General features: G+C 43.1%; 2 protein-coding genes across 2 annotated transcripts; one reads left to right on the top strand and one right to left on the bottom strand.

The window, feature by feature from the left end:
• Positions 1-7,630: 7,630 nt before the first annotated feature.
• On the bottom strand, positions 7,631-19,798 carry enc3 (ectodermal-neural cortex 3). Its single transcript, XM_051377042.1, has 4 exons — positions 19,488-19,798; positions 17,173-18,207; positions 16,302-17,085; positions 7,631-9,241 (listed from the first exon to the last, which is right to left on the bottom strand). The coding sequence occupies exons 2-3, from the start codon at positions 18,193-18,195 to the stop codon at positions 16,339-16,341; spliced, it is 1,770 nt and encodes a 589-aa protein (XP_051233002.1). The 5' UTR covers positions 18,196-18,207; positions 19,488-19,798; the 3' UTR covers positions 7,631-9,241; positions 16,302-16,338.
• A 3,306-nt stretch (positions 19,799-23,104) lies between these two features.
• timm13 (translocase of inner mitochondrial membrane 13 homolog (yeast)) lies at positions 23,105-25,536 on the top strand. Its single transcript, XM_051377202.1, has 3 exons — positions 23,105-23,348; positions 23,667-23,735; positions 24,151-25,536. The coding sequence occupies exons 1-3, from the start codon at positions 23,229-23,231 to the stop codon at positions 24,247-24,249; spliced, it is 288 nt and encodes a 95-aa protein (XP_051233162.1). The 5' UTR covers positions 23,105-23,228; the 3' UTR covers positions 24,250-25,536.
• The last annotated feature ends 152 nt before the right edge of the window (positions 25,537-25,688 follow it).

Here is a 25,688-nt window from a genome sequence, read left to right as displayed (position 1 = left end):
CACACACACACACACACACACACACACACACACACACACACACATACACACACAGGCACAACATACTGTAAATACACCCACCCAAACTCACATACTCTAAGTTTTTTCTTTTTTTAATCGTGGGTCTTATTTCAGACTATTAACATGTCAAAGATTCTTGGCAGAGAGTTAAAGTGCATTAAGTAGGATAACATGATAATGTGACACAAGCTCTGATGAAAGCTCTTTCATGTACTGTAACTTGCACAAGAACCTGTTCTGCCACGAACAAAGCAAGACTGCACTATTGTTCAAACACAGCAAATCTCTTCCTGCCCACTTTAGTTCACTTACAACCCCGAACAATCAGCTCTTCATAAATTCATAATTCCATAAATCATTCAGTGTTTTGGTCTTGCTTTCAGGTATTTGCAGCGACCCACCTCTGCCTTTCCTCTCAACTGAAATCTAATGTTTCAAAAGCAGAGCGAGGCTCTTGGGGGAATTTGAGGAATCTGAGAAGCTGATCATGGTGTGGCCACATGGTACCGTCTCCCCTTGTTCAGAGCTGCACCCTCTCTCTGTCTCTATATGTGTGTGTGCATGCATGAGAGTGTGTGTGTTAATACAGCGTGTGTCTGCTTCATTAGTTTTGTATAAGCCCCCGTGCTCTGCTCTGAATGAGGAGGGAGGATGACACACGTCAGCCCCAGACAGAGACAGATGCTGCTGACACGTCCGAGTATCTCTCTATTGTATTATTCATCCTCGGTGTCACATCTCATCCGAAGTGGTCAGCCGGACATGGTGCAACAGAAGGGTTTGCTTCAAACACACACACAAGCACATGCATGTGGCATATTTTCATAATTCTGTTTGGTGTGTCTTTCTGTAAGTGTGTGTTTGTGCCAAAGGGCGGGTTTACATCTGCCACACTGCAGCTCGGAGGACTTCTCATCAAGCTGTGGATGATGCTTTTGAAGTTTTTTTTCCTCTCCAAGCGGAAAGAGGCTTTTGATTGAAGAAGGAACAAGGTTTTGTAGCTGTGTGTTTATGTGTGTGTGTGTGTGTGTGTGTGTGTGTGTGTGCGCGCGCATAAATGTGTCACCTCAGGCAACATATCAAACCCCTTCATGTTACCCCAACCTTCAGCAACCCCCTCCTTGAGCCTCATTCCAACCCAACTGGGAATTAATCTCTGCATGTTTTATTAATGAGAGTCAGAGGAAGTGTCAATTATATTAAAAAAATCTCAGTTTCTGCATCAACAAAAGAAACAAAGGGCTTTGCTGTATCTGTGTGACAAAGAGGAAGAGAAATGTATCATTTTGTTCCAAATGGATCCAAATATGACTGGAATGTCCTGCTCTGCCCACAGTCGTTGCTCATCGGCTACGGTCAGTGGACGAAGCCTTTGTGTCCCTTTCCTCTGAATGAAACTGTCCTCGTGTTGACTTTGTGACGTGATGGGAGATCACAATGCCTATTTTAACCGGGTTGCATATTTCAGATGGTCCTCCCACCTCTGAGAAAAACATGGGAGGGGAGAAGCATTTTAAAAATGCCATTTGTCAGAGAGGCATGCAACTACATTCAAGAAATCATAGCGGTGGAGGAGGAAGGACACAAATCCTTGTTTGAAGTTAAAGGACAAGTACAACAATGTGAAGATAGTCTACTACAAGTTAAAGGCCTGCATTCAAAACCCTACTGAAGTATAGGTACACTATCCATGTGTAAATAGCTTTTTACTTTTGCAGTTAGTTAATATGTAGATACTTCATTTAGTTTTTTTGCAGTTGGGTATCCAACCTATGGCTTAGGCCCCCTCCAAAGGGTCACAAGATTAATCTGGGGAGTCGTTGGATGATTATTGGGGTTGTTAAATTAGTATTTTCTGACTTTTTATCTACTCTTTTTGGTCAAATATTGTATGATTTTTTTAAAATAAAACCATCTGAGAGGTTTATAGAGGAAATATGTCTTTGGCGCAACTGCTAACAACTCATAGACATCTACAACATGACAAGAGGCCCCATATACATGCTGATTTTCTGTAAGGGGTTGAGATCTTAATGTGAAATGTAGCCTTATCCATACCTTTCAAATAAATGTAGAGGGGTTAAACGTACAATATTTCCCTCTGAAGTTCTACTGAGTAACTATTCTTATTTCCGTCACTGATCATGGACTGGTTCCTCCAACAGGAAGCGGAAACAAGCTTTCTTGTCATCATTATGGGCAACTTGGAATTTAAATCTACAGGCAAATGGCAGTAAAATAATTAGATGTGTGTTTGCATGTTTGAGCTTGAGTGTTAATGCAAGGCAGCAAACACACACAACTGAGCTCATCAAAGGCCTGAACGCTGAACAATCAACTCTCTGACTGTCAGATTCATTGTGTGCCTGCCAGAGCCAGAAAGTTCCTCTCCTCCTCCTCCTCCTCTCCTCTCCTCTTTCTCCCCCCTGCAATTTACTGGGTAATTATTCCATTGTGTAAACAGCTATTACTGTGGCCGAATCCTGGCAAGTCTGAAAGCACTCTCCTGTCACAGTGCTCACATTTCTCTCTCTCTCGCTCTCTCTCTCTTTGTCAAAGCCACAGGTCTTCACTGCACAGACACTCAAAAATAGAAGTGAAATTAATCTGGTAAGAGAGAGAGAGAGAGAGAGAGAGAGAGAGAGAGAGAGAGAGAGAGAGTCAAATGTTGTTGGAACAAGTCTGCAAAAACATGCTGCCTCTGTAATCCACATTGATTACAATTTCACACCTCTGTGTCAACTTAAAATGGCAACACACTATTTTTATAATAAGGCCACTTGTAGTTATGGATAAGATAATTTCACTCAGCTATTCATCATCTGTTCGCCTCTATTCTAAGCTGTTACGGTATAAAGGATTAAGGATTTGGCACGCATGCAGAAGCAAGATCAATACTGTTTCCTTAATTTAAGGGCACGTTATCAAACTGTATCATCGACAGTAACAAAGGAGTAGATAAATAATTCCCAGCTCCAGCTGTCAGTTGGACTGAACATGCAGCTTCTGTATTCATTAAGAGTTTAACAGGCAAACTCAAAGCACAGATACTGTAGGTGGTATAGATACTGTTATAAGTATATACAGCAATACCACACAGAAATAGCTTTTCATGTATCTCCAATTCCAATTCTAATGAGTGTTGTTTTTTAAGGTTTGAGAGATTATTTTCTACTTTTTAAGCTCAATAAACCATTTAAAAATCTGAAAAGCTGAGAACAGGACTGTTCTTCTAAGTTTATGAATTTTTACATTTAGGAGGAACAAAGGAGAGAGACAGTAGTTGCTATGTTGCATGCATTAAAACAGATTTAGTTTGAAATCAAAGTGGAATAAAAAGATAAAACAAGCAAAAGTAGTGTTAAGATACCTGCTTATAGTTTATATTTTGAAAGTCTTACCATGTTCCAAATTAGCTCGTTTTTGAAGACATACTGATTTAGACACAAAGAGGCCATATCGTGCTCATTTTCAGATTCATTTTTGTCTACTATAATATAATTAGATGCGTTAATTGCTACAGGCCTCTTTTCACTCTCTGTCTGACAGCCCAGTCTGCTCCGATTGGTCAGCTCCCACAAAGCCTACGCAGGCCCCGCCCACCATGATTCTGCCTTTTGATTCTTTCTATTGTTTTTTAGCAATGAGCAAGCTAATGTAGCTGCTGGGTGCTTGTCAAAGGGGTTTACATTCAGCTGCAACATACACGCACAGATAACGACAAAGCTAACCCTTACGGACCTAACGCTAGCAGAGCTAACGCTAGCGCTGCAGTATGAAGTTATACAAAAAAAAACATGAAAAATAAACGTCTACCCTACTACTTTTTTCACTTTTCATACCCTTTACATGCACAAGAAATCTATAAAATACACTGAAGAACAGGGGGAAAAAACCTAAAAGCAGAATATGGCCTCCTTTAAGATGATGCATTTCATAAGCTATTTTTTTATTAAACCCTCAATTTTTTGAAGCTGCAGCTCAAAGCTTCCCCTCCGGAGGTTTAAATTATGAAGCTGTATCAGAACATTTTCAACACATTTATAATCTTGCAAGCTGTTGCTCCTATAATGTACATCAGTATCTCACAGTGAGACTCCACCATGATAGAAAATTACATTTCAGGCCCACAACACACCTTATGTGGTTCAGTCTGCAGTTCAGTCTGAATATGTGAGTGCAGGTTTGGTGTAGAGGCTTCAGGTCTCTCTTTCTTCTTGGTGCTAGCCGACCTGACACACACACACACACACACACACACCCCTCCTGCTCAGACAGCAAAGGCGAGACAACCCCTGCATTCGCTCCGGTGGTCAGGCTGTCTGAGTGGCTGTCTGTCTGTCTCGCACATTGTTTACTCCTCATTTGCTTACCCAGTCAGCTCTGAAACCTCAGAGCTGCTGCCAGCAGAGATGCCCACAGCCAGAGAGGCGAGGCGGGAGGCGGGGGGGGGGGGGGGAGAAAGATGTCGAGACACATTTAACAGCATAGACACAGAGAAGGGGGACCACATTGTTCAGTAATGATTTATCCTTGAGGGTAGGACAGGCTCGTGGTGTCTGTCTGAGTATTCACGCCAGTAAAGCACAAGAGAAGGAAGTGAATTTCAAAGAGAGATGCAGAGAGAAAGAGAATATGGGAGAGGAAGACTGGTGTTTACTGACAGAGATTTGCAACGAGGGACACTTATGTAAGAGTGACAGTGAAGGAGTGAAGAGTGTCCTCAGCTGGTTTTTAAGATGTGGCTCTGGCCAATTGGCCAATTTTCAAACACATCCAGACAGACATATTCTGAACACACTCCATGTCTATCTGTAGCCATAGATACATGCACAACACATTTATAATCTCTGTCTCCCTATTGCAACACTGACAAACACAAATATACATTTTATTGCTCAGTGGTAACAATATGATCTTTTAATGATGACCTGGCAGCAAATGATGCTCTAAGAACAATACAGATTAACTGAATGTGTGTAGCTGCAGTGGAGTTAACAAACAATATAGCCTAGAAAGACTGATATAGTGTTTTAAATTGAGAATTAAATACTTTGTTTTGCACATCTATCAGACCAGATCTGTTTCTGCCAGGAGGTACATATTGATCTGCCCTTCAGCTGTGGGGTTTTCCAAGCTGGCCTGCAAGGGCATCCTTCAGGCCCCCTGGGGAAGGTGAGAGCACGTCGATTCTGGCCTCATCAAGGCGTCTTTGTCCCCATCCAGAGCAGGCAGAGGCCCCTGCTGGGGGTCTCAGGCCAGCAGACACACGCCGACATTTGGGTGGAGATACAGAGTGCAACGTCCCTGTCCGTTCCACCCCACTGCCTCCTTTCTTATGGGTCAACAAGAAGCTCTAACTGCCCTTCCCCCACCTCACACACGCATAAACACACACGCCACATGCACATTAAGTATAAATTCATATTAAGCACACAAAAAACACACCCACACACACGCACAGAGACCCCACATATCTTTCCATTAAGGATCCAGATTGTTGTGGCAGTTTGTCCTCTTTCTTCTCCCTCCCTCCTTTTTTTTTTGTTGTTTTGGCGGCCTCTGAGGTTCTTTTTGTCTCCGGCCGACTTTCAAATGTCTGTTTATTCGCCGTGGTTTAATTGTGTTGTCGGAAAAATCTGTTTGAAATTGCCCGGTCTGCACATTTTGCATTACAATAGCAGCCATTGACCGGCCTGCTCATCCCGCTGTCCAGTGCCAGGTCTCCTTTTCAGAGAGGCGTGTTTCATCTTTTTATGCAGGTCTGCATTGTATTTAAAAAATCCATAAATTAACCTTTGATAAATCCCTGTACCCATACTGGCACAAACATGTCCACATGCTTGACTGGACATACCCTGTTACAGGCATGATGTCATGGCTGCAGAGGGGGATTTATGGAGCCGCCTCTTGTTTACATCCAATTAGCAGCATCCTTTGAAGTTTTTTCCAGTTGGCTTTGAAAGGATTAAACAATGCAGTTGCATTATATCACTCGTGTTTGTTTTAGGGCATCCCCTAGATTTTATGTAATTTGCTCATCATGTAATGTATAGGCAGATCACTCCGTGTAAATGGAGCACAGAGCCTTTTTTTAGTAGAATATTGTTTTGTTTCTCAAGTTTGTAGAGATTACATCCATCTTTAGATATTTAGGACACGATGTTACAGCGATCAACATACTTGAGGATATTTGATATTCAAACTACCCAGAGCACAACTTGCAAACAACTTGCAAAACATTCAGCTGTTTCCCTCGTGTGTCTCTCCAGCATTACATTTCACTCGCTCCCTCCCATCTGACACACACACACATACACACACACACGCACACTGAAGTGCACTGATATATGTGTTCATCCATCCATCTCCCTCAAACATCCTCAAGGTAACTTGTCTCATCTCCTCCCAGGCAGAGCGGCGAGAGAAAATGGAGGTGAGTGATGACTAAGGAAGAGCTGAGGGAGGATGAAAAAGCGATGGTCTAAATGAGAGAGTTAGTGTGAGTCTGCAAAGGTTAAAGTTAAAATGTTTTATCCTGCCGTAAAGGCCAAGTGTTGGTCTGCCTACAGTCTTTAGTCATACTGTCATCATTGTTCAAACCACATTTTGTCCACACAGACTCAAAACAGCCATGTAACACATACATATGTACTCAGGAGTCAGTTATTTCACCCACTGATATGGAACATAATCTGAGTTTAGACCGTTGTGAGACAGGTTAGTTTTACCTTACTGATGATCTGTTTTCACCTCAGCAATTTCCATCAGCAAGGTTATTTTTATGATTTATATCCATGTTTTCTATGTTGGTTTATAAAACATTTATTTATCTATACTGTTACCCACTTCATCAGAGCGTTAAGCTTTCTCAACTTGGTGTTTAAATCACCTGCTGCCACGTCTTCTGAGGGACAGATGCTCGAGACAGCAGTTTGCTTTGAAATAAATAGAGGAAAAATTTGAAAGTTCAAGCATACCGCAAACTACTGAAATCCAAAGAAACAAAGACTCAAACATCTTCAAACGTGGAGCCTGCAGGCAGCACATTCAGAGCCACCTCCCTGCACTTGAGTGTGGGTACATTCCTCTCTGGCTCTCCTCCCTGCCAGTCTCCACAAATGTGCCAACCAGACTTCTTCCCACCCAACGCCCAGTCTGGACTGCACTCCGCTTTCTCACGTACACCTTTGCCAGTGCAGAACGAGAGGTATGGAGGAGCATTGCCTGACTAACACTGAGCATTAACACATTCTTCAAGGTTTGAGGGTTTATAATGTGTGCGCACATCTTGCATGAGAGTGCCAGAGCAGCAGAGGCTTGCACTTCACATACCACGTAACCAGAAAGTGTGATATCGCTCCGACAAGGTGGGGATTAAAAGAGACAGAGGATGGCCTGTTCATCTCACTGGATCTTAAATGCACACAGACAGGAGGAAGGAGACGGGTGTTCCTGGTAAATACCAAAACCACTCCTAACCTGTGTTTGGAAACTATTCCAGGCACGTTAAGAGTACCTGTGTGATTATATGGCTGCCCTCGCTGTTTTAATGACACAGCTGCCGAATTCCAGTCATTCCCTGGAAAACAGAGGACAAACAACGGAATCCGTTTTCAACAAGATATTTATTGACAAGTTATGAGCTGTAGAACATGAATTAACAGTTGGATGTATCAGTAATAGCTTAATATATCAGTATATCTGATATATACTTCCATATATTGGGGAAACCGCAGACTTCCACACAGAGCAAATGAAGAGAAACAACTTGATTATTTGCTACAAAAAGGCTTTGATTATTCACACTACCCGAGCCGGGGTAAGACAAAGATACAAAATTAAGACCATAAAGAGATTTCTTTGTACAAATTGTGCAAATCAAAGGCTTCTACAAATGAATTACAAAAGCAAATATACAAACTATACACACAGACGACTTCAATTAAAGATCCTGAAAAATAATATTATAGCTACAAAGTTTTTATTAACTACTCTGGACACATTTAGCTTTGTTATTTAGATGGAGAATTACACGAAGGTTAGGTATTCAGGTTTTGGCAATATTTATATTATAAAATATGACCACAGCTATTAAGCGCAATTACACATTTTCACTTGGCAAAACGATGTAAGGATGTTTTCTAAAATGAAAGAGAGTTCTGTAAAATTGTTTATCACAAAATAATACATTCACAAAAAAAAAACATTTTAAGAACAAAGGAGACAGAAAACAAACGTTGCGCTTCCTTGAACAAATACAGGCATAACTATACATAACCCTGAGACACAAATTATAAAAAAAATTGACAAAATCATAGTATGAAATAACATCTTGAAACAGAAAAGCGTCTTCTTCTGCCGTAATGGGCCACATTCTCTCTTGCGAGCGTGTATTTTAAGTGAAGGAGGAAGATACGAATTTAGCTTACCAAAATTGAGGGAAGCCCAAGTCCAAAGTCTAAAAATACAGACAGGAAGATTGTTTCTGTGCACAAAATCATACACTTCCCCAAATGTTTTCTCTCCTTCCCCATACGCCTGGCATAGCAAAGGTCTAATTCAGTCCATCAGCAGTCCAAATAAATTACACCTGAGTAAACGCCCAGTGTCAGGAGGGGAGAAGAGCGACGACGACAGAGGATAGCCGACTTTCTTTTTTCAGTTCACTGTAAAACAACATGTGAGTAAGAGAGACACTAGTAAGTCTTTACAGAGTCTGTTAAACTAGCAATCTACTGGCGAGATTATGTTTGATGATGGAGTGAGTCAAATGAGCAGTGCAGGGCTGTTACAGTCACAGTAGCAGTATTTGCCAGAGGAGGTGGAAAGAAGAGAACATGTGATGCCCAGAGCACACATCTCCACTATCTGTCTGTTTCCTGGCTGTACTTTGCATGTTATATAGACACAACTGTGAAGTCTGTGCAGTATACATGGCAACGAGCCCAGCTCAGGCTAGTGGCTACATGGGAAAGTTACACAAGAAGTATGAGTAAACAGATCAGGTGGAAAGAGGCCGTAGACTTCCAGTCTCTGGGCTGTTTCCAGGAGTCAGGCTCCTCTGCAGCTGAAGATAATGTGAATCAGGCTGGATGGAGCCACAGCAGGAACACACAAACTCTTCCCCTTTTCTCCTCCTCCTCCTCCTCCTCCTCCTCCTCCCCTGTGCAGCCAGTGAAGGGGGACACATGCCTGCATACCAGACACCACGGCTGATCTGGAGAAAGAGACAGAGGGAGATTAATGTTTAGGTCCTGGGAACTCTGCTGTATGAGGACCGACCACATGACCAGAGGGGCGGCCTGGACATTCTCAGGGAGCGGGGAGGAATGCAGAGACTTCGGTCCTCCGGGCTACACATCAGCTTATCACCATGCCATTTTATCGAGCTTACCCACATAGCGTTGATAATGCCTCAGGATGGGGCGTTATTTAACCAAAGTCCTCCTGGCATGTGGGATTAAGCTGCTCAAGCCATTTATGTCGCTAGGTAATAAATATCTGAGGATGGCAGCGGAGAGCCCCCCACTCTGTAAAAATAAGCTTCTCTGGAGATAAAACACATATTCCAAAAACTATCAGCTCATCTGCTTTATCCGGATATAATTCATACTGTAAGAGGCTTTCTTATGATGACAAATTCTTTGGAACCTCACCTCTCCACATTTCTCTACAACCTCAAATATTTCACTATCTGATTTTTCCTCCCCTGCTGTTATGAAGGAATGTTCCAATGGATATTTGGGGGGTTGGAGAGAAAACTGAACGTGATGTTTACTTCTGATTTGCATATTTTCTTATGATAACTCTGCTCTGCCAGAGGAGTTAAACGATATGTATGTGTGTGTGTGCTCTCTATTCCAGGAGATAGAGAGTTGACAGTTACAGGATGGCTCTGCTGGGGGCTTGTTTGGATAACCTAATGAGTTCTCATTTCCATGACTGACAAAGCCGGCTGATACTACAGAAGCCTTCACTGATCAGTACGCATTTGTTACTGTTGTGAATATATTGCCTGAAGCATAACAGTGGGACACCACTGGAGCACTATACTACTGGAAGCACAACAGAGGTAAAAAGACATTACAAACAAACTTCAACGTAAGAAGCAGTGGGAAAACTAGGCTTCGCTATGCCATACAAACTGCAGTATTCTGCAACAGCAATGAAGAAGACATTAATTTCCTTGTCAGTTTAATGGCTTCAAGGCACAAACCAACCAGCTAAAGGGTATTTTAAGTGTTTTGACTCTAGTGCCAATACCCAAGTACCACTACCAATAGCAGAACACTACTTTTTTCAGCAATAGTAACATTTTTGGGAAATTTAGAGAAATAAACTTACAGAAGAGGGCTTATACCATTCTCAAATTTCTGTAGTTTAATATGAAGCTACAGCCAGCAGCCGGTTAAATGAGCTTAGCCGAGCATAAAAACTTGCAACGGGGGCAACAGCTTACCCGGCTCTGTCTAAAGGTAACAACATCCTCCTATCAGCAGCTCTAAAGCTTACTAATTACATGTTACATCGTATTCCTTACAAAAACTTAAGTGTAAATACTGCAAGTTTATTTTACACAAGGTAGACTATCTTGTGTTTCTGTTACCAGGCAACCACCGGAGACAGCAGGATATCTCGATAAGAATACTCTGCAAGACGGTGAATAAGTGTATTTAAAATGTTGAGGTTTTCCTTTAATTTACCAGAACAAACCACAGTTTTTGATGTTAAGTGTTAAACACAAGCAGCTGTACAAGATTTAAATCAGGACCTAATTGATCACAGAGTGAGTAAACAAGATTACAAATCTGGCCAGACATTCGGTGCCAGCTTCCAGTAGCAGTTGACTCCCTGCCACAAACACACCAAACAACTCTACTAAAGTTTGATATCAGCCCTGAAACCAACCAGTAACAGTAACAACAAGACAACCTCAGTTCACCCTTCCTGATCAAAAGATGTAAAGCAGCAGTAGACGCACTTACTGTATCACATGCAACTGCAGGCCTGATGGAAGTTTCCACTGTCTCTCTCTCTCTCTCTGTGTATATGTGCAAAGGTCACTGCCTGCACATTTTGAGTTCTGCTGCTGCTGCTGTCTAATCTCTCTGAAGTGCAGATGATGAAGAGCATGCCTCTGAATCTTAAATACGCTCTGCTCTGCTCCAAGTACGACAATAACACCCTTTCATAAGAGCTGCAACTTTGTATTTAGTTATATATCTGCTGCAGAGAGAGAGTGGGCTTTCACATGATGCATTTGTGTTGACAAGACACCGGCATGATCTTGACCCAGGTCAGCGATGTCAAGAAGGGGGACAGTGTATTAGAGGTCAAATGTATGTCAAAATGTCAAAATGTATTCCATAGAGAAACACTCTGACCCACAAAGGTTATGTGTCTGTCATCATCAGTACATCCATCAATAAAACAACACCTCTGTCTTACATTTTCAGACTCCAGCTCCCTCGGCCACAACAAGGGTCCCGCTGTCTCCAGAAATGAGCTCCAGACTGTCTCAGAGTCCTGTCATTATTAGCTGTCATGTCAAGGTCAATTATGCACAAATACCGAGCTGCAGCACCCACACGCTTCACACAATTGTTCATATAGACAAACTCACCCTGACTTGCATTCAAACTCTCCGTGCACCGAAATAACCAAATCGACCTTCACAAATCTGACTTCCATCTGCCAACAGGGTGTAAGATGTCTTGAGTATGGGATGCCAACAGGTGGCGGGGTTAATAATTGTAACCCAGAAAGTACCCAGATGCCCCCTGTGTGTCTCTTTGGTCTGCAGCAACCACAGTGTGCTACGGTGAAGGGAGTCCATGTGTCCTTCAGCAGGCCAAACAGATGGGCTGGGACTATATGAAGTGATTGGATCTGGCACTCTGAGGTTTAACCTGTCTCAGTCTGTCTGCTCCCATCACCTGCCTTTCTCCTCCACATGGGAATAATGCCAGAAAGAAAATAACGTCCAAATCTCAAGCTTTTCTCTGATTCATACACACCGTCTAGCTGAAAGCGCACACACCCACCGCAAGACTAGGTCACATTTATCAACCTGACACCTGCATCATGACATTCATCTCCATTTCTTTAGCTTTATTGCACCTTGGACTCCATCTGCGCCTTCCATTACCCACAATGCTGAGTCCTCTTTCTTTAACTGTCCCTTGTGTCCAACAAGGCCTGTGCTATGTTTACTAATGACCACCAAGAATTTCACTGTATTGACCAACGTATGAATCACAGTCACTTCATTTACATGAGTTTGCATTGTTTTCAGGGACGGTTAAAGGACTCCACGGTGAGCTCAGAGACAAAAGTATCTGCGTACAGCTGCAAAGAGAACGGAGGCACGTCTTGATGAATCCTTGCAGAAACTTCAGTTTAAGACTAGAACAAAAAGCGTCTCTGTGACTGAATACGCGCCACTTCAGTACTACTTCAGAGGCAACAAATATTACGTAATTCAGATTAATTACCAGGCAGACACACTTTGTCCCATCCCAGCTGGCTTTCTGAGGCCCCTGTAACTGTATGACAGCTCGTCTCTTTTTAAGGGCGTAATCAAATTAGTCTGGGTGATTATTCAGCCATTTTGAGCATCTTCTTCCCTTTTCCTTTTTGTTAGTCGCAGCGTGGAGAAAAGACCAATAAAAACTCCATTAGGTTTATGCAAATTTAAGCAGCCATGCCGAGGACTGTAATGTGGCAGATTGATTACTCAAGGGACTGAAGACGAAGTGTGCGTGTGCACGTGCTAACTCTAACTGTGTATGTGTGTCTGAGGGAAGGGGTTGGGGGGGTGGGGGGGCGTTGTTGTACCCAGATGCCATAATAAAAGCCTCATTCAGCTTGTGTTCCTGGTGGCCCTCACAGCGAGGCATTAATAAAACATTAGTATTGAGTGACTGGGGCCTCTGCACTCCTCCTCCCTGATCCCACCACAACCTTTCCATTTTACAGCAGCTGTCTGGGGATGCAGTGAGCCTGCCGAGGACCCCCTCTGTGGCCCCTGACCTCTCCAGGTGTACCCTATCACACAGAGCCGTGCCAACCTCACAGGGGTTTTCAGTTGAAGCCGTTACAAAATAAAAAGCTGCTTATGTCTGTGTTTTTTTTGGAGCAGAGAGGGGTGATGAGGAGGGAGGGATTGACAAGGGAGGGGGGTTGAGAAAACAAGGGCTCCAGCGTAGATAACAGTCATCACCGGGGCCGTTAGAGTTCAGTGCTCTAAAGGAGAGACTGCCCTGAACTTTGCGCAGGGATCTCTGGTTACATCCTGCCTGCCTGTAGTCTGGCACCAACAACTGACCAGATTACACCACGATCCTATTCAGCTTAGTATTTCCAAAAAACACACTGAATATACAATTTAAAGCTTAACTGGCAACTGTAAAAATTGTACAGGCAATTGTCAAAATATTACAGTTAAATCTGTTTTTAGGTCTTTGTACTTTATCCTGAAAGGTTATTTACTCCTCCCGGCTGGACCATAACAAACACGAACCATAATGCTTTAACATTTACAAATACTTTTCCATCAACAGCGGGTTCTGGTTTGGCCCTGGAGTCTGTGGTTAGTCACATCTGGTGGAAAGGCACAGAGCTACAAACTACAGTAGGTGCTGACAAAAAGAGCAGAATAGGCTGGTAATACCATACAGGCCACGCAAAACTGAAAGGCCTCAACCACAAGGCAACATTAACAAATCTTTACTAATGGGAATGCAGGCCACACCTTCATTCCTCCCAAATTAGAGTAAGGATGGCTGGCTTTTTAAAGGACAGGCAATGTCAGCAATGTGACTGCCTGTGTGTGTGTGTGTGTGTGTGTGTGTGTGTGTGTGTGTGTGTGTGTGTGTGTGTGTGTGTGTGTGAGAGAGAGACAGAGTAGTAGTACGAGTGGTTTCACAACTGCGTAAAAAACTCACAATACTATACTACTAGTGAATACTTAAACAGCTGACTGGTGGTTTTCGGCCCCATCATGAACATGAAAGGAACATACGCTCAAATACTCACTTGCAAACACACACACATACACAGAATAATTTTTCTCTCTGACCCCAGCTGAAAGTTGACAACCTCGGGAGCAAAGTATTTTTAGGCAGGCGTTAGTCTCGGCTGCCAAACGATGCAAAATATAGCTTTACTTCTTCGTCTTACTCGCTCTCCACTTCAACTCCTTCTCTACACACATATATATATATATATATATATATATATATATATATATGTGTGTGTGTGTGTGTGTGTGTGTTTCCTGTTCTGTGTCACTTTGTTGCTCCCCTAAAATTTTTGCCACTTCACTTCTCCTCTCAAGCCTCCCTTGTCTCGGATGAGAGAGTGTCGACCTGCGTCAGGGTAGAATGCCTGCTTAATAGGCTGGAAATCTGAGCTTTTTCCATGTGTGCTGTAATTAAACATAAAGGCAGTCGGCAGCGGGAGGTTAGCTACCATAACTGAAAGAGTTCATAAGGATGCGGCGCCTTGATCTTTCATAGCCAGCCTGTCTGTCTCCATCCCGGCCCAGAAACCTTGGCTACCATGGAGACAGCGGTCCATACCAGCAGCCTGATAATGCTAAGCCCCCAGCTCCATTATATCCAGCTGTTTACTGTAGACACAAGTCACACATAAGTCCTCTGCTTCTCACTTGCTTCCGCCCAGATTTAATTTCAAAGTTCTTGGCAGCATAAAAGGAGCTTGTTTGGAATTCACTTCCCCATATTCCTCACAGCAAAAAATGGAGAAAAAAAAAAGGAGAGGAGTATGATTTATCCAAACTTCAGTTGCCACACTTAAAAATAAGACTAAGAATGAAGCAAGAGAGACGCTCTTTACTTCCGCATTCTTATTTACATTAGTGACTGATTTTTATTTTTATTATTTATTATTTATTACTTATTTTCTTGGTAACAACCTGAAACACTTTAAACTTGATTTTTAACAGTTACGGGGGCACAGAAATAGTTGAAAACTATTAGACTTCACTAGCCACTTTTGGAAATGTTCTTGGTGGGAGCTTGACGATTGTTATGCTTAGCTTAAAAAGGTGCAGCAGAGTCTGTGCTTTTAAAAATGCAAATCCAATGACTACTGCAGCAATTAATCGTTTCCCATCGATTGCATTAATGCTAAAAGAAGATCATAGGAGAGGAAACTTAAATCTAGCTCCAACACATGTAAAAACAACCCGCAAACCCTTCAAAATATCACTATATTTCCTCTTCTTGTTTCATCTACAGGCCCTTCCATCCATCCTCCCTCACCCTGTGCGAAAAACTGAAAAACACCTCAGGAAAAATTGATAATTTCTTATCTCACACAAAGCTGTGAAAACTGCCACCCGTTGGTCCTTCAATTCTAAACCGATACCACATTTCAATCAATCATATTTTCATACCCTTGAGATGGATCCTTCCCTCCCCCCACCTCCCATCCTGAAGTCATGATAGGATTACTGATCTGACTTTTCTACTTTCTACTCAGTGCCCTGGCTTCTGTCAGCACAGATGGACTGAAATAGGTTTTTATTACCTTTTTATCGTGTAAAACACTTAACACAGTGCTATATGGATAATATCTTATCTTTACAAAGAAAAACTACGTTTTGTACTTATTAGTATACAGTGCAACATTAGCTAATAAAAAGCTATGTTTTGGCTCTCATCTAAAGCTCACTGAAAGATCCTCGGGCTCTTCTGGCTCGAAGCCCTCCATACGTTAAATACCATGCGTCACATCACTTTTTATAATTTACAACTGTTTTAAGGTACTGACTCATAATAGGCAGTCCGTCAGCACTCAGGTCTGCCCTGCGGAGCACCCTGCCCGCTTGCCTTCTTGGCGCTACAAGAACAGACGTGATCCCTGCCTCTCCACCTCGCTCCTGTTAGTGACAGAGGTCTTGTGTTGTAGCTTTCGCTCTGTAATTACCAGCAGAGCCGACATTCTTCCTGCTCTCTAAACCAGGACTCGCCATGTTTATCCAACACCCAGCCGTCACAGAAGCAAGATAATGTGTAACTGTAACCACTAGCAACCCTGAAAACAGTCAGGGGCTTTAAACTGGCCTCATCTGGTTCAAACCGACATTCACCTGTTAAGTAACAAAGTTGTTTGAATTATCTGAAGATATTTTTGCCTCCACAAAGTGAGTTCCCACATATAATCTGACAATACAAAGGGACACTATATATAGCACATTTAACTGGCATATTGTTTATTTGTGTCAGTTTAAGGAAGCTACAATTACTCACCGTAGAAACCTCAAAGAGTCAGTGCGTCTCTCTCGCTCTATGCCGAGAGGTATTTCCATGTGCTGACGAAGGCTGTGGGAATGAGTGAGTAGGGCACGCTGGTCACACTGTCCCAAGAGTCCGATGATGGATCATAACAGTCTAGCGTTTTACACCTCTGAGCCCCAAAGTACCCTCCAACCACATATAGTCTGTTTCCTGACGCCACTGCGTGGCAGCTGATCCGTTTGGCTGTCACGTCACCAAACTTTGACCACTGGTACGTCTCACTGTTGAACCGATAAGCAGAGCTGGCTGAGAATTCAGTGTCGCCTCCGATCACCACAACATGGTTGCCAACCACAGCTGCTGCAGTGTAGCGCCACAGCTGTGGACAGGCGGCCGGCACAGACCACCGGTTCTGGCAAGGGTCAAAGCACTGCACCTTGGGGTATTTCTCTCTGTTTACACTGGTGCCCCCAAAGGCAAAGAGTTTGTTTTTGGCACCGACGACAGCAGCATTGCTCACCCCTTCTCTGAGCGGAGCCACCAGTGTCCATTTATTGGTCTGAGGGTCGTACTGTTCCACCTGTTTGAGAGACACAGATGGAGATGCAGGAAAGGATCCTGCAAGAGACGTGTGTCCTCCCACGACGTACAGCATGTGGTCGAGCTCTGCAGAGCCATGTCCGAATCTGGCGACCAACATAGGCGCAGCTTTGGACCACTCGTCGTGTAATGTGTCGTAGACCCAGACATCTTTGGAGGCCCCGTTTTCAGAGCCACGTCCTCCAGTAACATAAACCTGAGACATGTGGAGAGAAATCAGAGTCTGAGTACCACATAACAGGACATGAAAATGCACATATTCAAGTATAGCTCACACACATACCTTGCAGCCAATAGCACAGGCGCTGCATTCCTTCCTGGGGCTGGGGATGTCTGTTTTGGGGGTGATCTCTTTAGTCTTGTTGTCAATCATGTAGACTTTATCACACATGAAAGTCTGTCCTCCCAGCAGCAGCAGGGCCTGGCTGACCTTCCTCGGCCGGGCACAGAACCCCGTTACAATGCCGTCATTCTGGAGGATCCTCATTTTGCACCGCACGGCATCTTCAACAATTTCCCTACCCACTTTATGGCACATCACCAGCTCCTCCGAAGCAACGTTCTTCAGCAGGTACGTTTCAGGGAGCAGGGCCAGGCGGACACAGCGTAGCAGCTCGGGCAGCTCGCTGTGCCTGTGCTCCATGTCGGCCTTCACCCAGTCGATAACAGCCTCGTACACCAGGCTCTCATCCTCCACCTCCAGCTCCTCACTGAGGATCAGTTCCTGGACTTTGTCTCTGGGCAGGCTGAGGAAGTCCTCTGTCTTGAAGAGAGTAGCAAAGTCCGCCAGGCACATCCTCCATGACAGCTCGTACAGTCTCTGGCACTGGTGCGCGTCCGACAGCAGCATCATCCCCAGACAGTTCGACTGGTGGAGATTCTTTTCTAGAAACTCTGCCGCTGCGTCCCTGATGTCGTGAAACTGAAGCATGTCGCCAGCCTCCAGGAGCGACTCTGCATTTTCCTCGTTGATGATGACTCGGGCCGAGTAGGCATAGTCAAGCAAGAGCTCCAGCACCTCTGGGTGGAGAGAGTCGTGGAAGTTTACGTCGGCGTCACGACTCTCCCGGAGCCCGCCACTGAACATGGCCTCAAAGTATCGGCTGCAGGAGGCCAGGACGGCCCGGTGGCAGGGGAAGGATCTGTTTCCGGCCTTCAGGACAACATCTGTGAAGACCTTTCGTTTTCGCAACAGGTTGAGCTGGGTCAACAGACTGTCGGCGTGAGACGTCTTGTGGAAGAGTTGTATATTCATGGAACCGGAACTAGAGCGAGACTTTCTGTTTTCGTGATTACTGACAGACATCTTGACTTGGACCTGGAGAAGGAAATAGAAGATATAAAAAAAACATAAACACAGGTGAAACGAGCCACTCCCTTACAATTGTTTAATTCAACCATGTATGACCGTTGGACAGGAGTAAAAAACATGTTCAGGTCGTGAACCCTCCTTTTGATGTGAACGCCACCATAAACTCTCCTCCCATTTTATGATTAAACAAAACTTGCTATGCCAACAGCTGATGAATGGGCTACTCAGAAATAAAATCCTCATATCAGTGTGCTGGGTTACAACGGAAATGGACTTCAGACTTTATAGAGATGAAAGGAGATCAGATAAGAAGCACTCCCACACAAAACCCAGTGTGTATACACTGTGTGACACAGATTTACACTAGAACACATATATCAGCATCAAGACTCAACCCACACAACCTGCAACAGCAAATGAGCTACATTAACTGGCCTTTAAGGCAGGGAAACAACACCTGGGTGTGTTGTCCTAATATCACATCTTTCCACCCCTATAAACATTTCAGGCCCGTGAGTCACCTCCAGCAAACCGCCAGAGCCAAGAAATTCCTGTTAGCTTGTTCTGCTCCTCCGCCGGCTCACATACAGGAAGGTGCCAAAAGCAAAGCTTTGAAGCCCACATGAAGATGTGACACCTCAGACCAGCTCCTGGAGGATAAATTATGTAACCACTGAGCAACAGATGAAAAACCCCCAATCTCTCTTTTGATCATCTGAGCTGGATCCAGACAATCCTGCAGCCAGTGCATTCTGGGGTGATTGCTGAATTTCAAAATAAGATTAACTTTATTGACTACATAATTAATATAATTATGTAATAACTTGCTTGGACATTTTCACCTATTTATGACTTATTTTGTAACACCCATGGCAAGGCACTGTGGGTTCATAAAGACTCTCCACAACTTGAAAATGACCAAATAAATATCTTCCGCTTTAAAGGCTCCATTGTTTCAAAGCAGATAAATTTAAGTCGGCTATTGAATCCCTCTGAAAGGAGGACGGTGGACTTCCGTGGAGGGACTCAGCGTGAAATCCAATTCGTTTTGTGCAGTAAAATGTGAAACTACGGTCAGCACTTCAGCATGCGCTGCTCAACTTTCCTCCCAAGTTAGCCTGCAAACATCCAGCCTGCTACAATCACACATAATATCAAAGGATCCCATGTTACAGCAGTGGAACTACACTCATCACATTTCGGAAGTTGGGGGAAATGTCCCAAACAAGCACCTATCTCGGTGATCCATAGGCTACTTCAGGAGGATTATGCGTCTCAATGCTTACCTTGATAGCCACAGAGCCGATCCGGATTCCTTTATCTCGGCTACACTTATTCCGTCGTTGATTTTTTTTTTGTTTGAAGTTCTGGCCACAAATTTAGACAAATCCGCCTCCTAAAGTCAAACCTGTACCGTGTCCTAAACTGTCGGGGAATGGTTGAGCCATTTGTCTGCGACGCGAGCTTTGAGTTTTAAACGCGTTATATAAAAAACCCCCCAAAACAATACAGAAAAGTTAGCAGCTCCGTTTTTGTTGTGTGGGAGCCACGCAGCCTGCAGGAGAGCGAGCAGAGGAGCGCAGAGAGCGAGCACACAGGCAGCCGGAGTGTTCGCACTGGCTCCTCCTACTCCTCCTGCTATTGTCCAATGGGCAAAAACACCACAGCAAAAGGCTTTTCTGTTTGTCTGCATCCAACTTTAGGGTCAGTGCACCTCCATTGTGAGTTACCAGTGTCAGTAGGAAATACTGAAAAACACCTGCTTCTGTGGGTTTCACCTGCGTGCTCACAGAAGAGCATCTCTAAGTGTGTCGGGTTTATTTTGCACCTTTCAACAACGAGGTATTTAAAGGGATTTGTGTAAGATTTACAAAGGCATTAAGGCGAGATATAAAAGAAGTACAAGGCACTATAAAAAAAATAATAAAAATGAACTATATCAAGACATATACAGGCTTGAAAAAGGTAATACCATCTAAAACTAAGATAAAAAGGAGTATAAATACAGTATAGTGAGAGATATGAATGAATGTCAACAAATGCAGTGGCCAAAAACTGTATTTTTAGCCTGGATTTAAAAGAACTGAGAGATATGAATTTTTGTATTTTGGATGATTTTAATTATATGTATTCAGTTTCTGTTCAGTTTTATTGTCAAACATGCAGTGTGGTCTAATCCTCTTCACAGTGCCAGGAATAAAACGTTGTTTGCCTAAATGTAGTAAGATTTAAACACACTCTAAAAAAGAATCAGCTTTTAAAATACCCTCCCTGTATTTGACTAATGGAAACTCCTTCAGGTTGCTAAAAAGAAAGAAAATTAGATAACCCTCTGACAGGAGACCTCAGTGCCCTCGGTGGTTGTGAGCCCCCTGGCTGCGTACCTCCTGTACAGTCCCTGCCAGCTCCACATATCCAACAGTCTTAATGATCATATGATGGCAGTTTAAAGTCCTTCTGAGAACCATGAGATCGTTTCTCCAGCTGAATTCCTGGCATTTTCTGAAGGATTTAAGTACTCGTGAGCTATCAGGACAAGAATGAGGTCAGTCAAGAATCAGCCAAGTCAGCCTGCCTGTGTACAAGGAACTTCATGTTTGGGAATGTTTGTGTAGTAGCATCCAGATAAAGATATAGTTGTAGAATTTCATGAAATACAAAACAGATTCAGGAATGAAGTCGTCTCTGTAGGAGATTCTTTATTGGGGTATGTCCCGACATGTCTGCAGGTGTAATTAATGACATTAATAATGGCTTCATTCCATTTAGGTGTGCCAGTGCCCTGCTATTGTGCATTCTGGCTCTTTGCCTAACTTGGGACACTTCAGTAAAACAGAGACATTGTTAATGTTTATAGTTGCACCTGTGCTTTTCATGCTTTAACAAGTTGAAATATGCTGTGAAAAGAGCTCCCAGGAAATCAACAAAGAAGAAATAATGAGAGCCACAAATGAAAATTTGAATACTGCAGATATACTTGAAACAGGATCAGTGGTGATTTTGACTATTTGACGTCTAATTTTGATTCAAACAAAAGAGATTTCTGTCACTCAGAACTGACTGACTGGTAGAGACTGCCGGTGCACAGCACTGACTGATCTCCAACACCATAAACAGCACCACCAGAGTCGATGCCACACTGCTCAGGTTTCTCCTCCCTCCCTTTTCTCTCTCTGTCTCTCACTCCTTCTTACTGTCACTCAGCAGCTGCTTTTGAAGATTAAAAGCTGCTGCAGTGTCTCGACTGTCTGAGTTTGTGTGTATGTGAGCATGTGTGTTTTTCAGTCAGCTTTTCTTTTATCCACTATTTCCTATTGTTTCCTCACAATACCTCAAATCACCAACATCTTTTTTTCCCCTATACTTGAAAGCCCTGAAGAAACCATTAAACAGTCTTGTGAAACCTCAAAGTCTGACACCAGAAACACACTCATGGGTAATTCACATTCTCATAACCATTGTTGCCAGTGCTTATTGAAGCCTCCCTTGTTGTAACTGACTGGGCCAAATGCTTTCATACACACAAGTGTGCCTAAAGGAGATTAAGAATTTAAGCAGATTAGATTAATGAACTCATGATTGTAATCTAGGGTTAATTCATTTTGCTGCACTTTAACCCAACCCTCCCTGCCCCCATTCAGCCCAGTGGCTTTGAGCCAAAATCTGCAGATTTATGCATATGTGTGTGCGTTTGCATGTGCAAAGGGTGAAAACATTGTGTAACTGGTCATTAATTACTCTTAGGCAGGCACGCCACTAATCAGACCCCCCACAATTATTCCTCAATGCCCCCAGCATCGCAGCAAGCCACTCACAGTGTCTGTTTAGATGACAGTAACCGTCACTCCATTGTTGCCTGCAGACTCACTGTACCTCATATTTGTTCACTCAAGGCAGGTGGTCTTCTCAGTGAGGTCATCCTGTCTGAAACATAAGGAGAGGGGTCTTCGCAGGGGGGCCATCCTCATACCCAGGCCTCAACACCAAACAATGCAGAGGTTCTTATGACTTTCTATTTATGTGGTTGGCTCCTGCTTTCCACATAGTTATCCAAAACAAGTTGACAAGCTTAGTTTTAATGAAAATTGTAACTTATTTTTCCATTTACGCAGGCAACTGGGTAGAACAATCTTACAATAACTACCAGACTGAACATAAATGCAACGTTAAAAGAGAATATGAAGTATACAGATTAAAATCATACTGTGGACTTTTTTTAATGGAATTTCTTTTCCAATTCAGCCTGCTGAGGAAGACCAGAGTGAGATAAATGGTTAGTATGATACTTAGCAAATAGATGGCAATTACACCCCATCATGTATGTATTGATCTTATCATATAAAACATTAAAAAACTAAACAAAATAAAAGCACGTATATTTTTTGATTGTCCTAAACTGGCCCCTCATAACCCTTGATCTTCTACAATGCAACACCCTGAATATGCTGTACTGCTGCAATCAGTGCTCTATCAATCACTAATCAATTAATGGTATTGTATTAAATCTACACGTGTGCATTAAACCATTTAATCATATGTAAAGAAAATCAATGTCAATAGTTACAGGTATCTGTTGGTAGCATGCTTGCCAAGGTCTGGAGTCTGAGTCTCTCTATTAAAGAGTCAGACTGGAGTGATTCAGTGGAGTATACCTCCACCACGTGGCAAACACGCGTGCGTGCGCTCACGTGCGTCGTTGTGTCGTGGTGTGGTGCGGGTGCCTGTATGCTGACAAGCCGTCTGTGTGGCTCCTGAGTATTATAAACATACACGAGTTTAAATATATCACGCAGACAGTCTTTTTTGGCAGCGGTGTATTTATTGCCCTGTAACTGTATCCGGTCCGCTCACTTAAAGAACTACATTTCCCATGTTGGCGTCTCCTACACGGAAGTGACGCACGCAGTGTTCCGCCACTGTCAAGGGCATCTGAAAACTTACGTTAGCCAAAGCTAGCAGTAGCTGTCCGCACGTGCACTTGATAAAGATCGATACAGCTCCCGTTTAGGGTAACGACTCCGGTAGAAATGGACGGGTTCGGTTCAGACTTCTCAGCCGGTGGGTCGGGCGGTAAAATGGACACCGGCACGATCATGGAGCAAGTCAAGGTCCAGATCGCGGTGGCTAACGCACAGGAGCTGCTGCAGGTAAATCAATGGACAACAGCTGCTAAGATAGCAAGAATAGAACTGTAGTGCGTTGAAGAGTCATGTTAGGTATAATACAGTTTATATGGGATGGCATGGGCACCTTTATTAATCCTGTCGTAATGTTAGATAGAGATATTGACATTAATATGTTTCCACATTAATGAGAAACGACTCATAGAAACAGTAGAAGTCATTGAGAGGCTGTTCAAATCTAAGCAGCTCACCGGATGATGTTGGATGAACCACTGTTGTTACTATCGGTAATAAGCTGTACTGTACTGCACATGTAAATATAACTATATCTTCATGTTTCAGAGAATGACAGACAAATGCTTCAAGAAGTGCATAGGTAAACCAGGAAGCACGCTGGATAACTCCGAGCAGGTATGTGTTATAATGATGATAATCAGAAAGTTTGCTGTCAGATGCAAAAAGAGTTTAAACCAATCTGTAAAAACTGATTGTGTATTAGTTGTGTAAGTAATATTTTAAGTAAATCAAGTCCAGATTTGCAGATTTTCTATGATCGATGTGATGGTGAAAGCAATGTCTTTAAGGGTTTAGACTGTTAATCAGACAAAATAAGCAATTTCATTATGTCAATTTAAGTTCTGGGGAAATTAAATGAGCATTTCTTACAATTCTTTTGATATGTTATAGAAGATTAATCATTAAAATAATGCGGCAGAGTAATTTATAATGAAAATAATTGTTTGATTCAGCCTAAAAAAAAGATCTTGTCACACAATTTCAGGATTATGTCTTCAGAGTGTTAACGTCACTGCTTTTGTGCTCACAGAAATGTATTGCCATGTGTATGGACCGCTATATGGATGCCTGGAACACCGTGTCCCGAACATACAACTCCAGATTACAGAGGGAAAGAGCTCGCATGTGAACATCCCTCTCTTCACCCTTCCCATTCCCTTCCCTTCCTCAGGCTGCTGTTTAGTGAGGAAGAACACAGTGTACCCCTGGAAGCCAAGAGCTGTGCACAGGTGTGTACAGGTGTGTCAGCAGCAGCAGCAGCACACCATCAACTTCTGTCATAATACCTCACAGACAGGCCGAGCAGAGCCTGTGGACTCTAGCCATAAGAATGTCTCTGTGGACATTATAATTTCGCTCTGACGAACAGTTCAGTAACAACATTTGATTATTTGTGTTTTTATGTTATAAATAATAAATAACCTGGTTAACAAGTAAACATGAATTGTAGAAAGCTGCCATTTTGGACCTGCATGTCCAAACACATGCCAGTCAGGAGAATTGGAAACTCATAAATTTGCGTGTTGCAGTGAACATAAAAGAGTGAGGGTGTTTGTATGCATGTGCTAGCCTCTGCCGATCTTCACTGGGGCGGACCCAATGTCTTGTGCAGTGCATGCCGGGATATGTTGCAGTCCCCTCAATGTACTGATGCAATGTGGCAATCTTAAATTAGTCAACTGCAGCACTGTGGCCTTTGTTTTTTGGAGCATGTGTAACAGTGTGTGTTTACTGCAGACACCTTCCTGCCATCAAACTAAGGCTGAATGTTTCTTGTGTTCAAGAAGCTGTTTAATTAGGACACATGATACCAATTACTGTAAACAAGACTCAAGTCTCCCAGTCACTACAATTGCTCCTTAAACACAGTCTGCAGTGTGCCCCATGCTTGTTGCCCATTCATTTCATTGTGCATCTGTGCAGAGAGAGACTAAATATTTGTCCTTTTAGAAAATAAGCAGCACAACTGGAGCCCTTAAGGGACAACCAGGCTTTCCTTAACACGCTTTTACTCTAAAAGACCTACTTAAAAATCACCAGGAAGACTTGAGGAGCAACTTTGTGTTTTCACAACCGTGAACCTGACATTCACAAGCCTCCAAACAGTCCTATATCAAAGTACGCCTGGAGAACAAAACTGTTTTGTCTGACCTGTTTTCTAGTTGTCACTCTATCTGCCACCCTCCACAGTAGTGGGCTTGTTTCAGCAGGGTCTGCCTCGCTGTAAACGGGGTACTGAACCTTTCTCAGCTTTGTGTGCACGGTTTGTCAAATGTCTGGGAACCACAATCCTTTTTTTCCCCCTTTCCTGTTGAGTTTATGTAAGGATGTAAGAGCCAGTAAAGCCTGTGAACATTCTTTGGGGTGTGATTGTGAGCGAATGGAATGATTTGATCAATAAATCTTGTCAATCAGGGTCTTGTGTTTCTCATCAAAGAGTTCTTATCAATGAAACATCACCAGGAGTTGCCTTTATCAATCAAAAGGTAAATTCCTTTAAAGTTGATTGCAATACCACTTTTTCATGCAGAACTGTATTTTCCCCAGAAAACCCAGCTTCCAGCAACA

Source organism: Dicentrarchus labrax, unplaced genomic scaffold (genome assembly GCF_905237075.1).
Source record: "Dicentrarchus labrax unplaced genomic scaffold, dlabrax2021, whole genome shotgun sequence".
Taxonomy (NCBI): Eukaryota; Metazoa; Chordata; class Actinopteri; family Moronidae; genus Dicentrarchus; species Dicentrarchus labrax.
This window is presented reverse-complemented; position numbering and strand designations above follow the sequence as displayed.